At 47.5% G+C, this 15,889-nt stretch overlaps 3 protein-coding genes across 3 annotated transcripts in view; 2 read left to right on the plus strand and 1 right to left on the minus strand.

Annotated features, from left to right (window-relative positions):
* Micall1 (MICAL like 1) overlaps positions 1-15,889 on the plus strand; it is a 210,913-nt gene that overhangs the window by 25,107 nt on the left and 169,917 nt on the right. The window lies entirely within an intron of this gene.
* CUNH22orf23 (chromosome unknown C22orf23 homolog) lies at positions 546-6,232 on the minus strand. Its single transcript, XM_051189361.1, has 7 exons — positions 6,132-6,232; positions 5,860-5,971; positions 3,406-3,468; positions 2,059-2,241; positions 1,471-1,599; positions 1,150-1,250; positions 546-1,025 (listed from the first exon to the last, which is right to left on the minus strand). Exons 2-7 carry the CDS (start codon positions 5,960-5,962, stop codon positions 954-956), a joined length of 651 nt encoding a protein of 216 aa, XP_051045318.1. The 5' UTR covers positions 5,963-5,971; positions 6,132-6,232; the 3' UTR covers positions 546-953.
* Positions 6,319-15,621, plus strand: Polr2f (RNA polymerase II, I and III subunit F). The gene is made up of 5 exons (XM_051189362.1): positions 6,319-6,408; positions 9,114-9,183; positions 10,644-10,774; positions 15,184-15,255; positions 15,456-15,621. The coding sequence occupies exons 1-5, from the start codon at positions 6,389-6,391 to the stop codon at positions 15,544-15,546; spliced, it is 384 nt and encodes a 127-aa protein (XP_051045319.1). The 5' UTR covers positions 6,319-6,388; the 3' UTR covers positions 15,547-15,621.

Here is a 15,889-nt window from a genome sequence, read left to right on the forward strand (position 1 = left end):
GACTCTTATCTGCTGGCTGTTGCATGGTATCTGTGTTTATTCTTGGGCAAGAAGACAGATGATATGTTCTATTGGAATTATGGGACTAATGGCAGGTACAGGAAATACTTTCATTTATAGAGACAGGGAAATAATAGAATACTAGTGCAGGTCAGGCTGATCAGTGTCAGTAGCTTGAAGGAAGGACACTGATGTGCAGCGAATAATTGCAGGTGACATACCCGGTGGGGAGCAGGCTGCCTTCCTTGTAGGGGTTCCTTGACCTTCAGGTTGGGGCCTCAGAGGCACTTGAAAGGAGTTGGACCCAAAGCTGTGACACCTGCCAGGGCCCTTTCAGTATGGATCCCTCCGTTATGTTTCTTCCAAGTGGGCTCCTCTGCAGTAACTGCCGGGATGGAATGTCTTGGTGAACCTGAGTTCTCACACCACAGTCTTGAAGGTCAGCATTGACTACAGGCTGATCAGGAACCTTGTTTCCCTGTTCCTCCGGAAATATGCAGACAGCAGTTATAGGCTTTATTCCTGTGGAAACAAGGCAGAACATGTCATGACCAAGTTAAATGTGTTTTATTGGCTAATTAATCGTGTGGTCAAACATTTGCCAAAGGCTACAAGAAGGCAAAGAAGTGGATCCTAAGATATAGGATGGGCAGGATTGTGTTCAGCTGAGGCAGAAGGAGAGCCAGAGAGAGGGTGTCCTTAGGCAAATGTCCAAGGTGGTGAGCCTGGGTGTCAACGTGATATGTCTGGGGCTCTTTCCCCTAGGGAAGGGTTCAACACTTTGGCTGTGACAGTAGCTCAGGGGCACCACTGAGGCCTCCATATCCCTGGGCAGTGTCTTGTGCTCCAAGACAGTGCCACATCATGGTCTGGCACAGCCCCTGTGGGTGGGCAGACCTGAGGATGTCACTGATTGTCCGTTGTGCTGCTCTGGTGGCTGACCCACCCTTGGATTAAGTGGTGGCAAGAGCCTTCCTAAGCTTCTCGCGCCTACTTCGGTCAATGTCCTCCATTTCCCGTAGTTTCTGCAAAGGGCCATTAGGAAGAGCTGTTGTCAGGGCGGTCCACCATGGTGGGAGCTTGCCACCTGAGAGGCTAGCCATGGAGCTGGCTGGAGCTCCTCTTCCCCACTTGCATGGCCTCTCCTACCTGGGAGATTTCAGCCAGGATCATTCCTCGGTATTGCTTGCCCTGTCCTAGAGCCTCCATGGCAGCCAAGAATTCTTTCCTGTCCTGGATTTCCTTTACCACTGCACAGAGGGGAAGGGCTATCAGTGCACGGGGCAGTGGGAGCGCACAGGGGCCTAGGCAGCACATGGTCTCTAAGGGAGAGTGGGGGAAGGTCTGTATCAAGTCATGTTTCTCTCTTTCCAGTCTCATCAGTTCTACTCTCTACACATGCTTGCACACACACACACACACACACACACACACACACACACACACACACACACACACACACAGGCTCACGTTCTTCAAACCGGTCCAGCTCAGGAGCTGGGTCCTCTTGCCGCACATGAGGACCCTTTTTCCGTTCCTCTGTTTCCTTCCCAGTGGCAAAGATATTTTGAAGTCTTCGTTTCTCCTTCTCTAGATCTCCTGTAGGGCCCAGAAATGGTCTTGTTAAGGTGTTTCCCTTGTCTGTGCACACTACAGGGTGTCTGGGTTGGGAGGAGTGGGCTTCTGCAGACCCAGCCCCTCCCCTGCCTGTTCCTGAGCAGAATGTGTCAGGTTAGCAGTTGAACATCTCAATGCAGAGCTAAGAGAGAACCCAGAAACACAGGCCTCTGAGGGATGCTGGGGGTCTGGGCCAAAAATACTATTAGAGGCCAAGAGGAGGGGCTCTCAGATGTGGGCTCAAATGCAGAGGAAATAGACTTGAGGGACTGGGAAGATAAGCAGATGACAGCCATGTATCCTCCTGGGATTGGGAAAGCTGGATTAATTTGAAAAAAGCCATAGGAAGATAAAGAGGGCCACTACTGGAATGGTGCTGTCTGTCCCAGGCTGCTACGACCCCAGAAGATAGAAAGCACCTAACCCCAGCTGGTCACATACTGGTGGCCTGAGGCTTGAATTGCTCACGGCTGTATGCCCCATTGGCTTGACACATGCTGGCAGGCCGGAGGTGGGAGTGGGTAGCCAGGATAGGCGGCAGGTAGGTGGCTGTAGCTGGCTTCTTGGAAGGAGAACCCCTCTGGCTGGATGTTGGGTTACACTGCAGGGGCAGAGGGGCTCCTCCTAGGAATAGAAGGGCCAAGTGACAGCACCTATTTGTCTTTCTTTTCAAAGAAAAATGGTAGCTTCCAGTTAGAAGTCCAAGTGTAGAGAGTCTCTGAGCCTCTCAGCCTGCTCCTATGTAGGCTGTAGGAAAAATTAGGTGGTTGCTGCTCGTTCTTGATACTTCTAACACACATCCCAAGATGTTTTGTTTGGTATGTACACATATGGTTCTTAAACACTGGATCATAACACATGTTCAATAACAGACCCCTTTAACATACCAATTTATCATGACCAACTTCATAAAGATGCATTTATATGTAACTTATTTTTTTTTTTTAAGCAATGAATTAGTTGTTAGAATGATCACACTATTTATTCAGCTAGTCATTCAGGTTCTCCTTTTTTTGGGAGGGTTGGATTTTTATTACTTATGACAATGCTGCAATAAACATTCTTATACACTGAGTCTTTGTTGTGGTATTTTTGTGTGTGGTTTGTGTGTGTGTGTGTGTGTGTGTGAGTGAGAGAGAGAGAGAGAGAATATGGAGATGAGGGGACAATTAATAGGAATCAGTTTTGGGGATTAAAGTCAGATTGTTACATTTGGTAGCAAATACCTTCCTTGCTTAATCATCTCACCAGCCCTGTGTTTTTTGTTTTTGTTTTTTTTTTTTTTTAAAGGCAGGGTCTCTATCCAACTCCCTATAGAACTAAAATGACTATAAACTTTTGATCTTCCTGCCTCTACCTTCCATGTGCATGGACTATAGCTGTGTGTCACCACACCTGGTTTATTGGTGCTGGGATGAAATCCAGCACTTGTGCATCCAAGGTAAGGGCTGTACCAACTGAACCAAAACCACAGCCCAGATTTTCTGTGTGTGTGTGTGTGTGTGTGTGTGTGTGTGTGTGTGTGTGTGTGTGTTTGTTTGAGTCAGGGTTTCTTTGTGAAACAGCTCTGGCTATCCTGGAACTCATTCTGTAGACCAGGTGGGCCTCGAACTCACAGAGATCCACCTGTCTCTGCCTCTTCAATGCTGGGATTAGAGATGTACATCATCATGTCTGACTTCATCTCTGTCCTTTGAAATAAATTCCCTTTCCCTTTCATATAGAGGAGCATTAAAAATGTATCCTTGGTTCCTCTGCCCAGGAAGTCTCTCGAGTGACTGTCCTTACTTTTCACGGTGTCCATGATGTGTCGTTGCTGAAAGCTAGTCAGTTTGGACTCCTTCATCATCACTGCAAAATAAAGTATTCTGTGAGGCCTCCTGAGCTGCAGCAGGCTCCTGCATCTGCCCTACCGTGTCTTAGCATGTCCCATCTTGCCAAAATTCCACACTATAGCATTGCCTGCACAACTCTGAACTGAACAGTCACCTTCTTTTGCTTGTTTCATTTTCTCTAGAGCACATGCCACTTCAGATTTTTATCCCTCTTCTATTTATTTATTTATTTATTCATTATCTATTTATTTACATATAGAAAGGGTCTTACTATGTAGCTTGGCTGTTCTGAAACATGCTATGTTTTTAGGGCAGACCTCAAACTGGCAGAGGTCCACCCACCTCTGCCTCCAGAGTGGTGGGCTCCTTGTTTAAAGGTTGTTATGTATATATATAGTGTTAGTCTGCATGTATGCTTACATGCCAGAAGAGGGTGTCATATCTCATTACAGATGGTTGTGAGCTACCATGTGGTTGCTGGGAATTGAACTTAGGACCTCTGGAACAGCAGCCAGTACTCTTAACCTCTGTGTCATCTCTCCAGCCCCTAATACATGCCTTTTTTTTTTTTGTTGTTGTTGGTTTTTTTTTTTTTTTTTTTTTTTTTTTTCAAGACAGGGTTTCCCTGTGTAGCTTTGGAGCCTGTCTTGGAACTAGTCAGGCTGGTCTTGAACTCACAGAGATCCACCTGCCTCTGCCTCCCAAGTGCTGGGATTAAGGGCATGCACCACTACCACCACCACCACCACCACCAAGGTTTTCTTTTTTTAAAGTTTTTTTATTATTTAATTTATTTAGGTTTTTCAAGGCAGGGTCTCTCTGTGCAGCCTTGTCTTTCCTGGAACTCACTCTGCAGACCAGGCTGGCCTTGAACTCAGGCCCACTTGCATCTGCTGCTTCCTAAGTGCTGGGTTTAAAGGTGTGCAGCACCACCTGGCTTTAAGATTTTATGTGTGTGTGCATGTGTATGCCTATGTGTGTGTGAGCATCCACTGAATCCCCTGAAGCTAGAGTTATAGGTTTTGTGGAGCCACCTGATATGGTTGTTGGGATTGAATTTGGGTCCTCCAGAGTAGCAGTAAGAGCTCCTAATCTCTGAGCCATCTCTACATTCTTTATTTCAGTTTATTTTGAAGACAGAGTTTTACTAATTATCCGGGCCAAACGCTTTTTTGGGCTCTTCTCAAGCATCAAATTTGCAAATTATTATATCTACCTAAGAGATGCACACACTTTTTTGGTGAGTGGCTAACATAGGTGCTGGGGACTGAACTCAGGTCTTATTGAAAAACAGTACATGTTCTTAACCACTGAGCCATCTCTCCAACTGTGTGTGGTATGCTGGGATTAAAACTCAGGTTTCATGTATGTCTAGTATAAAATGTATTATTGAACTACACCCCAACTATAATTTTTTCTTGTTAACCTCCTGTACTATTAGCTATATGAGAGCAAAAATTGGTTTTTGTTTATTGCAATTCCCTTAACACTACTTCCAGGACTATCAAAACCACACAGTAGGTTTTTAGTTGTTAAATAAATTAATGTATATATGTTCATTCACATGTCAGCGGCTGAAGCACTTTGTGTGGTGGCATTCACCATTTAGAAGGTGGTAGCTATGGGTGCTGGAGATGGGTCAGAGGTTAAGAGCTCTGACTGGTGGAATTAAAGGTGTGTTCCACTATACAGGACTTCATCCCATGTCTCCAGAATGGGGATTATAGGTTTATGTTATCATGCCTAACTAATGTCTGTTGCTACTTATGCATTTGAAGTTGAAAATAGAAAAACAACTATATGTATTAATTTATATTAAATCAATAAAAAATTACCACAGTTTAAAAAAAAGAGAGCACTGGCTGGCCAATCAGTGGTGGCCCACGCCTTTAATCTCAGCACTCCGGAGGCAGAGGCAGGAGGATCTCTATGAGTTCAAGGCCAGCCTAGTCTACAGAGTGAGTTCCAGGGCAGGCTCCAAAGCTACACAGAGAAAGCCTGTCTTGAAAAGCCACACACACACACACACACACACACACACACACACACACACACACACACACAAAACAGCAGACAAAAAGAACTGGTTGGCCCTTCTTACAGAGGACCTGGGTTCATTTCCCAGGGAATCAGGAACCCTCACACAGACATGCATGCAGGCAGAACACCAGTGCACATAAAATAAAATCTTAAAAATAAGGTGATAGTTGGGAAACAAAACGCCTAAAAGGTCTAATGTATGTATGTATGTATGAATATATGTGTGTATACACACACACACACAGAGTGAAGGGTACGGAGGAGATAGACTTCATTGAAAGTGAAAGATGAGCTAACTACCCCCCAAATTTCATCCCGAACCTTTCTGAATCCCAGTCTCCTATCGTTGTTCCTCTAAAGCACTGACCTCTGAGCAGCTCGCAGGTTCCTGGCGTGTAAGCGACCTGCTTACGGCAGCGCCGAAACCCGGTTCCTTTGGTCACTGCATCCACTCTCTTCTGTGAAGCCATGGGAGGGCCCTAGGAGGGAGAGAAGCAACGACCAGCCCTCATCGTGTCGCAGTCCCAACCTCTCATCGCCAGCACCCTGGGAGTCTGAGAAGCCGGTGCCCGAACACTCGGTTCCGGACAGCGCAGTCACCACAATCCCCATCGCGACGGTCTCCGGCAGAGAGCTTACCCTAACGGTGGCAGCGCCCTCCTCAAGGAGGTCCTGGGGGAAGCCAGAGTGTTAGAGCTTGCACCAAACGCGTCTGGTTGCTATGGTAACTAGCGCACACGCCCCACGCACGCGCATTTGCAACTAACCCTCGGCTGTCTCCCGGAAGTGATTGCCTTTGGGTCACGGCGCAGGCGCAGACAACTTGTAGTGCCGGGTGAGCTTGAGGCGCGCTTCGCTTTTCTGTACTCCGGACTAACCAGTGCGGCAAAGGCATCATGTCAGACAACGAGGACAAGTGAGCGCGGGCTCAGAGGGGAGGAGGTCGTGGTGCGAGCCGGGCTCTTGGAGCACAGGCTAGCCCAGATACCGGGTCTGTTGGGCGAAGTCTTCAGAACTTCCTACCTCCGGGAGCAATGCGGGGCAGCATGCAAAGTTAAGCCCCCGTGTAGCTTTTGCCCCGCGGCACCTCCTTTCTGGAAGGGAATGCGGGTGGTGTAGTTCGCGTAGTCGTAGAAATAGGAAGGAAGAAGCAATCCAGAGGGTGGCCTGGAAGGCTGGAAGCAGGCGATGGTTTGTAGCAGAGGTGGCCGGAAGTCGGGCTGAAATATGGAGAATGCAGTTTAGTGTTGCTTGAGGCAGGGTCCCACTCTGAAAACCAGACTGGTCGGGAATTCACTATGTAGCTAAGATTAGCTTTAAATTCGCCACAACCCTCCTTGCTTAGCCTCCCAAGTGTTAGTGTTATGACCCACCAGACCCAGCTGAATTTTGGACATATATTTTATTTATTTGGAAACAAAAAATTTCACTGCATGCCAGGTTCTAGTTTAGTGATACAGCCGGACAGTGGTGGCACACGCCTTTAATCCCAGCACTTGGGAGGAAGAAGCAGGTGGACCTTAGTGAGTTCGAGGCTAGCTTGGTCTACAAATCCAGTTGCAGGACTGCCAGGACTGTTAAAGAGCATCAAGGAGGGAAAAAAAAAAAAATTTATAGAGACCTATCTACTATGTCTGACCCCTTGTGTACACACACACACACACACACACACACACGAGAGAGAGAGACAGACAGACAGAGAGAGAGGGAGAGATGGTATTCACATATACACATACATACACATCTGGAACACTGCGATTTACAGGTGTATGCCACCATGGCCAGCTCCTGGATATATTTTATCAATTTATTTTGAGACAGAAGCTCTGTACATAGCCCTAGCTGTACTGGAAGTCACTGTGTAGACTATGCTGTTCTCAAACTCACAGAGATCCTCTTGCCTTTGCCTCCTTATAGCACTGGGATTATGCCTGGCTCCTGATATATTTTAAAGATAGAGCCAACAGGATTGATTTTCCTGATAGGCTGCATGTGTTAGGTCAAAAGAGAAGATAAACTGTGTGAATTCTCAGATAGGATAGATAGGGCAGTTAAAACTCAGAAGCTGTGTGTGGTGGGCTCACACCTGTGATCCTAGCTTTGGGGAAGCTAAGGCACGGGGATTGCCATGAACTAGCTGTCAGTCTGTGCTTACTGAGTTTCAGGCCAGCCTGAGTTACATAGAGTACAGAGTGAGACTCTGTCTCAAAGCCAAGCAAAGAAACAAAACCCAGGCAGAAACACAATGAAAGCAGAGATGGGAGTGTTGTCCAGGGTAGTGAGTGATTGGGGAGAAGGACCCTGAAAAGACTGAGGGGCAGCCCCATGCTCCAAGTGTAAAGTGGCAGGGAGGAGCCAGGTGTGCTAGCTGTTAGAGGAAGGTGAATGAGGGTGGAAAGAGTTAACAATGAAAAGATCATTAGGGAAGTGGTGCAGGCAGAGGCAGGAGGATCTCTGTGAGTTCGAGGTCAGTCTGGTCTACAGTGCGAGTTCCAGAACAGCTAAGACTACACAGAGTAACTGTCTCTCAACCCCCCCCCCCCAAAAAAAAGGTAATACATGAATAGTTTGGAGTGTGGTGGAAGTCTTACTGAGGTGAGATTGTGACTAAGGAAAGAGAAGAATTGCAGACAGTGAATTTGGACAGCTCCTTCACAGATTTTATATCATAGAAGGCTGATGAGATTGATCTGTGGGAGAAGGTTACTTGCTGTACAAGCCTGACAACCCAGGTTTGATCCCTGGAACCCATGCTAGAAGGGAAAGGATGTCCTGCATACAAACACATACCATGCATACATTAATCATAAATAAAAATAATTTTAGAAGCCTGGTAGTTGGAGGCCTTGAGGATGGCAGTGTCACACGTGCCTTAATTTTTTATCCCCATTGTAAGGGAACATGGAGTTGGGCTGTAGCAAGAGGAAAGAGAATAATGTGGTTTTTTTTTTTCCAGGGTGGGTAGGGTGATGGTGGTGATGCTTTGCTGCTGGGAATTAATGCCCAGGGATTTCATGCATGTTATATATACAATACTTTTGAACTACATCTCCAGCCCTGAAGTAAATTTTGTTTGTTCTTGAGACAGTCTGACTATGTAGCCCAGGCTAGGCTTAAACTCCTGAGTCTCCCACTCCCACTATCCAAATGCTAGGAGTACAGGAGTGTGCCATCACACTCACAAATGTATAGCTTTCCCCTTACTGTAAGGGCTAAAACTGTGTTGGTGACTGGAGAGATGGTTTAGTAATTACCGGCACTTGCTGCTTTTCCAGGGAGTGAGAGTTCAGTGCCAGTCACCATGTTGAACACCTTCTTTCTGGCTTCCACAGGCATCTGTGTGCTTGTGCGTACATTCACACACACAAACATATAAAATAAACCTTAAAAATAAACCCAAGACCAGAAAAGGACTGACTGAAGTAATCTACAGAGAGGGAAACAGCAGTGAACAAGTCCTTGCAAAATTTAGGAGCAGATGGGATAAGATTGAAGCATAAAGTGAAGCCGGAGTTTGAATCCCTCATTGAGATTTGCTGGTCCCTCCTACATCACAGCAGAGACCCCAAGCTGTACCCTGATTCTGGCAGGTGATTGTAACCCCAATTTCTTCTGGCTTAGTTTCGATGGCGATGACTTTGATGATGTGGAAGAGGACGAAGGACTGGATGACTTGGAAAATGCCGAGGAGGTCAGTAGCCAGCCTCAGCTTGCTGCCCTGCAGCCTGGGCTCTAGACAGTGAGATGGTGGTGATTGCCAAACGGTTTCACCATCGCCCTTTCCAGGAATGTGTCTCCCACAGACACACTTTGCCTTGGCCAAAGTGTCGCCTCAGCTAGATCTTAGGATTGTTGCATCTTACTTTTCTTTTTTTCTGAAACAGGGTTTCTCTTAGTAGCTTTGGAGCCTGTCCTGGAACTAGCTCTTGTGTCTAGAACTCACAGAGATCAGACTGCCTCTGGCTCCCAAGCACTGGGGCTAAAGGTGTGTGCCACCACCACCTGGCTTGTTGAGTCTTGTTATGTATTCTTCTTTTCTTTCTTTCTTCCTTTCATTCTTTCTTTCTTCCTTCCCCCCCCTCTCTCTCTCTCTCTCTCTCTCTCTCTCTCTTTCTTTCTTTCTTTCTTTCAAGACTTGTTCTTACTGTGTAGCCCTGAAACTCAGTATGTAAAACAGGCTGGCTTTTAGCTCACAGAAATCAGCCTTCCTTTGCCACCTGAGTGCAGGGATTAAAGGCATGGGTCCTGGTAAAAATAGCTTTGATCTCTTTTATTCACTACTCTATCCTAAACATTGGACCTGTAGTAAGTACTTAGCAAACACTTTTTATTTAAAAAAAAATTTTTTTTTTGTTCCAGGTGACGGTGGCACACACCTTTAATCCTAACACGCAGGAGGCAGGGACAGGCAGATCTCTGTGAGTTCAAGGCCAGCCTGGTCTACAGAGTGAGTTCCAGGACAGCCAGGGCTACACAGAGAAACCCTGTCTCACAAAGAGAAAATTTTGTGCTTATGCACATGTGTGTCTGTATGCAGTGTACTCGGCTGTGTGGCTCCGATGCAGAGGCAGAGGTTGCTGTCAGGTGTCAGTCTCTATCGTTCTCTGAACTTGGGTTCACTGCTTCGGCTAGGCTGTCAGTCAGCAAGCCCCAGAAATCTTCCTGTCGCTACCTGTCACACACACTGTTATCTATCCAGACTCTCACATGGAGACTGAGGAACCAAATTTAGGCCTTTCGTTCTTGGTTTCAGAGCCCTGTAAACACAGTCAAAGGCTGTGCACGTTCCTGGTAGCAGCTGTTGCCTTGTGCCTGTTTTCTCTGACTGCTATTACAACCTCTTTGCTCTGTGCCTCAGTATCTGTGGGCAGCAGCGTCTGGCCAGGTGTGTGTGTGTGTGTGTGTGTGTGTGTGTGTGTGTGTGTTACCACAGTCCTCTTGGAGACTTTGGTTATGTTGGCTGGGTTTTGAAGCCCTTGGAATAGGGACCATGATCCCTGCCTCACTGGTAAGGAATGGGTTCTTAGTAAGTCTTTCTATAGTCCTTGGCATCCAGAAAGCATTGATGGTGGTAAGTATCATTGTCATCATCTTCCTCCCTGACTCAGAACTTGCCCTGAGATTTCCTGTCATTGTTTTCTTGGTATCCAGGAGGGTCAGGAGAATGTTGAGATCCTCCCCTCTGGTGAGCGACCACAGGCCAACCAGAAGCGCATCACCACTCCTTACATGACCAAGTATGAGCGAGCCCGTGTATTGGGCACCCGGGCACTCCAGATCGCGTAAGTGTTGCCTCTTTGCTGTCCTCTCCCTCAGCTGGGCCACAGTGAGCCCCAGGCTGCTGATCATGCCCTGTCCCTGTGTGCCAGGCATTGTGTTGGGCTTAGGGAACCTGTGGTATAATTAAAAAATAGGCCATGAAAAGTAACTGAGGAGCCAAATAACTGCACGGGAAAAAAGTGACAACAAAAACCCTAGTCAGGCCTGGTGGCACGGACACTCAGGAGACGGAAACAGGAGGATCGTGGGTTCAAGCCTACCTGGGCCATGTGTTGAGTTCAAGGTTACTCTGGGCAACTAGTAAGACCCTGCCTCAAGGTATAAAGTGAAGAAGAGGTCTGGGATGTAGCTAGTAGTAGTGTCTGTCTAGCATGTGTGAGGACCTGCGTTCAGATAACTCCTGTCAGTTTGGTGAAATGGAATGATGGTGAATTCGGGAAGGCTCCAGCAGCCCCTTCAGGCTTATGCTACTTCTTGATGTAGGGGAGACTGGCTAACCCAGTGAAGTAGGGAGGGCCTTTCACTTGGGAAAACCTGAGAGCAGTGGTGGCTTGTGGGGACAGTAGGCAGGCCCAGGCCACCCAGTGGTAATCTAGAAGAAACTCTAGTAGGAGACCTAAGTCTGAGAGAAACTGCTAGACTTGGCTGGTGTGGGAAACAGTGGATGCTGCAGGAGGGACTAGGGAGACTAGAAAAAGAAAAACAGTAGACTGGGCATCCAACCACAGGGTATGTGGAGGCCTGCATGTTGGGGAGGCATAGTGCTGTCTGCATCCCCTCCCACAGGTTCACACAGCCCTGGGTAAAGATGACTTCAGTGTCTTCTTTCATAAAGAGTTTTATGTGAGGGCCATTCCTCAGCAATAGACTTTTCTTTATCATGGTTGCACTTTGGAGTAAAGCTGGAGCCACCTTCAGGGGGTACAGTCCTGCTGGCCTGTTCTGTCTGCTGTGACACTCACTAGCTCCATGTGACCATTTAAATTAATTAATTAAAAAATTGGCTCTGTGAGGTAGCACACTCCTTTAATCCCAGCAGTTAGGAGGCAGAGGCAGGTGGATCTCTGTAACTTTGAGGCCAGCCTGGTCTACAGAGTGAGTTCCAGGACAGCCAGGGTCACACAGTGAGATCCAATTTCCAAAACAATAACAAAACTCCCCAAACCACCACCACCACCACAGTTCTTCCCAAACTAATGAAAACAAAACAACCCCTCCCCCTAAATACAGACCTATCTCAGGGGTCAGGAGCATCTCTGTGGTGCACAGCACAGGGATCAGCACAGGCACGGACATTTCCAATTTGCGGAGTGTTATCAGAGCCATGTCCATTTGGCTAAGTGGCTAAGCTTAGCTAAGTAGCTAAGGTCCAGTGGCAGGAGCCTTCATAGCCTATGAAAATCCAGCAGTGCTCACTGCTGCACTGTTGAGGATGCAGAGGTGATTAAAGATGTCATCCCCAGCTCCCAGGTACCTTCTGGTGAGAGGGCTGGGCTGGAGCACAGATAGCCTGAATTCAAGGCAGGTGGGGATAGTGCTTTCCAAAGGGTACAGAAAAGCAGGGCAGCCTCATGGAGGGGCTAGAATCCCCAGATGAAGGGTGGTGGTTTTGCATGTATCCCCAGCGCTAAAAAATAGTGTGGGTGAGTGCAGCTTAAGGGGGCAAGCTTGCAGCACACTGATGGCCAAGATATCACTAAAGGGCCAGCAAGATGGCTTGCCAGTACAGATGCCTGCCACCAAGCCTAACTACCTGATTTACAGGAGCACACAGAGTAGAAGGAAAGAACTGATCTGGTTCCTTTTTGCTGTGGCATGCGTATGATCACACACGCAGAGATCTGAACACACAATGCAGTCTGAGGACGCGGTTCAAAGGTTAAGAGTTCTTGATGCTCTTCTGGGGACTCAGTACCCTCTTCTGGCCTCCATAGACATCTATGCACCTGAGGCTTTGCTACGTAAACACAAAAGCATATAAGTAAAAATAAAAACTCAACTCTTCATACAGAATATTAATAACATAGAGAGCTGGGCATTGGTGGCGCATGCCTTTAATCCCAGTGCTTGTTTGGGGTCAGCCTGGTCTACAGAGTGAGTTCCAGGACAGGCTCCAAAGCAATACAGAGAAACCCTGTTTTGAAAAAAAAAAAAAAGAAAAAAGAAAAAAGAAAGAAAAAACAAAACAAAAAGGCTGGAGAGAAGTTAAGAGCACATACTGTTCTTGTAGAGGAACTGAGTCATAGCTACCTATCACTTTAGCTCCAGGGTGCTCTGATACTTTTATCCTCCAAAGGCATTTCCTCTCCTGTACATACTCCAACATAGACACACAAATACAAATAATTAAAAAAAACACAAAAACTTTAAGAAACAAAATTAGTAAAAGATGTCTCAAAAAGAAAAAGAAAGAAAAAAGAAAAAAAAGTCAGTAGATCCTACAAGGACAAATTCAAACTGACATTTGATAAGCCAGTGTGGAGCATTCATGGGGTGTGAAGTGCCCAGACTACCCTCAATCCAAGACTACAACTGTCATTTTTCTTTGGGAGGAGGACTCCAGCATAGTCTAGGCTTTAGTGCTCCTTCCCCTGAGGGATCCCATGCCCTCTGGTGGTGCCCTCCCTGCCTGTGATTCACAGATAGCCAGGCTGGATTCTGTCTTTGCTTAGGTGCTGAAATGCTTGGATAGCTTTTGGTTAAGTTTGGTCTGGCCCGCTAGCACCACCCGGTGGCTGATGTTGTTCATTACTTGCTAATTGGATGGTGATATGTTTTATTGGTCAGCCCAAGAGTTACTTGAAGCCCACACTTGCACTTGCATGTCCCTAGGGCACTGATGAGTGAATGCCTTCTAGTTATCCTGTTCCGTCTGGAGAGACTAGGCCCAGGAAGGCCAGGGCGGCCATGCATGGTCTGTAAGGCTTTATATAGAGATGCATTTCTTTTGTTTTCTTGGTGTTAGGGTTAGGGACTAGACCCAGGGCCTTACCTGTTTTATTGCCGACCTACACCCCATGTTTTGGGGACATTTTGTTATTCGGGAAAGATACTTGGTTTCTGCCCATGGGAAAATTCAGGCTTTTGAGAATAGCAAAGATCAAAATAAATAGTGTAGCTCTCAAACTGGTTGGTCTCCAAAGTCTGAAAGTATAGTCCTCAGAACCCTTCAGTAGAAATTCTGCTCCAGTGCTGTTAAGAGCACTTGCTGCTCTTGCAGAAAACATAGGTTTGATTACTGCTGCCCAAGTGATGACTGTCCCTCCAGTTTCAGGGTGTTCAGTGTCCTTCAGAGGCATAGACCCACGTGTAGGTCAAATACCCGTACACATAAAGTAAAATAATTAAGAACTTTTAAGGAAGCTGGGTGGTAGCACACGCCTTTGATCCCAGCACTTAGTAGGCAGAGGCAGGTGGGTGTCTGTGGGTTTGAGACCACCTTGGTCTACAGAGCGAGCTTCAGGACAGCCAGGGCTACACAGAGAAACAAACAAATCAAACCAGTCCTGATGGTCTGGAGAAGGCGTGGGCCCTGGATTTGGTGTATTCCTTAGTAGCCCTGAGTTTATTGGTATAAGCCATCCAGAATGATCAGAGATGTCTTTCTTAGGAGACATGCCTGGAGTTGACATCTTCCTGTTTGGTGTTGGGCCCTCTGCGTGGACCAACCATCAGGTGGGGTCTAGGCCCTCACAGTGGCCACGTGTGGTCCTGGGCCACTGGAAGCTCATGGTCTACAGTAGTCTAGTGACTTTGATGCCACAAAAGGCATATGTAAAGTAACAGACACTGAAAACTGTCATTTCCAGAGTGGGGACACTGAATCTCAGGCTTCTGGAGAGAGGGACTCAGAGGAGGAATGATGTGGAATGTGCAGGTGCCCGAGCTTGTTTGCAGTGACTGTGACAGAGTACTTGAGGCAAGTTCCTAGCTCAGTACGTTTGGCTCACAGTTCTAGTGGTTGGAGGGTCTAAGAACATGGTGCTTGCACCTGATGAGGCCTCAAGCTGCAACATAACATGGCAGAGTGCCGTGTGAGAACAAGAAACCCCGCTGGCATGGATTTCTCTTTCTTCCTTATAAAGCCACTTGAATGCTCACAGTGGTCCCACCCTCATGACCTTCCAAAGACCCCTCCTCCAGTACTGTTGCCATGCTAACTTAACATAGGGTCACTTAAGAACCATAACACAGTGGAGGAGGAAGGCATAGAAGTTTGTTTGTTACAGGTGCTTGAATGGAGGCTGGACAGGTCCAGGCTGGAAGAGTGGGGCCCTTCTGGGGGTGTTGCTGTGAAGGGCTTGTGGGGTTGGACCTGCCTAGGTGACCTTGCTAAACGAGGATCAGGACACCATAGTCACCTTCTCTGAGCCTTATCTCCTGTCTCTCCAACCCATGTCTGTTCCTGCAGGATGTGTGCCCCTGTGATGGTAGAGCTGGAGGGGGAGACAGACCCTTTGCTCATCGCCATGAAGGAACTCAAGTAAGTGCCTCCGACAGTGGCCCTTTCCTCCAGAGCCCGGCATGCAGCTGTCAGCCCCATCCTGTTGATCTCTGGCTCATTTCACAGTCGGGCCCCAGGAGTGGGAGGAGGGCATCTATGTGACGTGCACTTCTACCACCTGTCCTCTGCTCAGAGCCAGGGCACCAGCCCTCATGTCCTGTGGCGTCTCCCCACAACAGGGCCCGGAAGATCCCAATCATCATTCGCCGTTACCTGCCAGATGGGAGCTATGAAGATTGGGGAGTGGATGAGCTCATCATCACCGACTGAGCAGAGCTGCCGACTGTGCTGGACACCACTTCTACGCCCATTTTATATATGTAAATAATAAATTTCACCTTCCCACCCCACTGTGCCTGCTATCTGCAAAGTTGCCACCTGCTTCTTCCTTGTTCCTGTCCTGCTGCAGAGAGTGGGCCCACAGGGAGGTGGCCCTGTAACTAAACTGTTAGCTCTTTCTGAAATACTAGGGCCCTGGGCCCCATGGGTCTGCCCCCCTCCCACACACACACACACACACACACATCACTCCGTCTATCTCCCCACGAACCAGAGCAAAAGCTGCTGCAGGGGAGACACCTCAGCTGCCTTCTCAGCAGACAGATGAGTCTTT

The sequence above is a fragment of the Phodopus roborovskii genome, unplaced genomic scaffold (genome assembly GCF_943737965.1).
Source record: "Phodopus roborovskii unplaced genomic scaffold, PHOROB, whole genome shotgun sequence".
Classification (NCBI taxonomy): domain Eukaryota; kingdom Metazoa; phylum Chordata; class Mammalia; order Rodentia; family Cricetidae; genus Phodopus; species Phodopus roborovskii.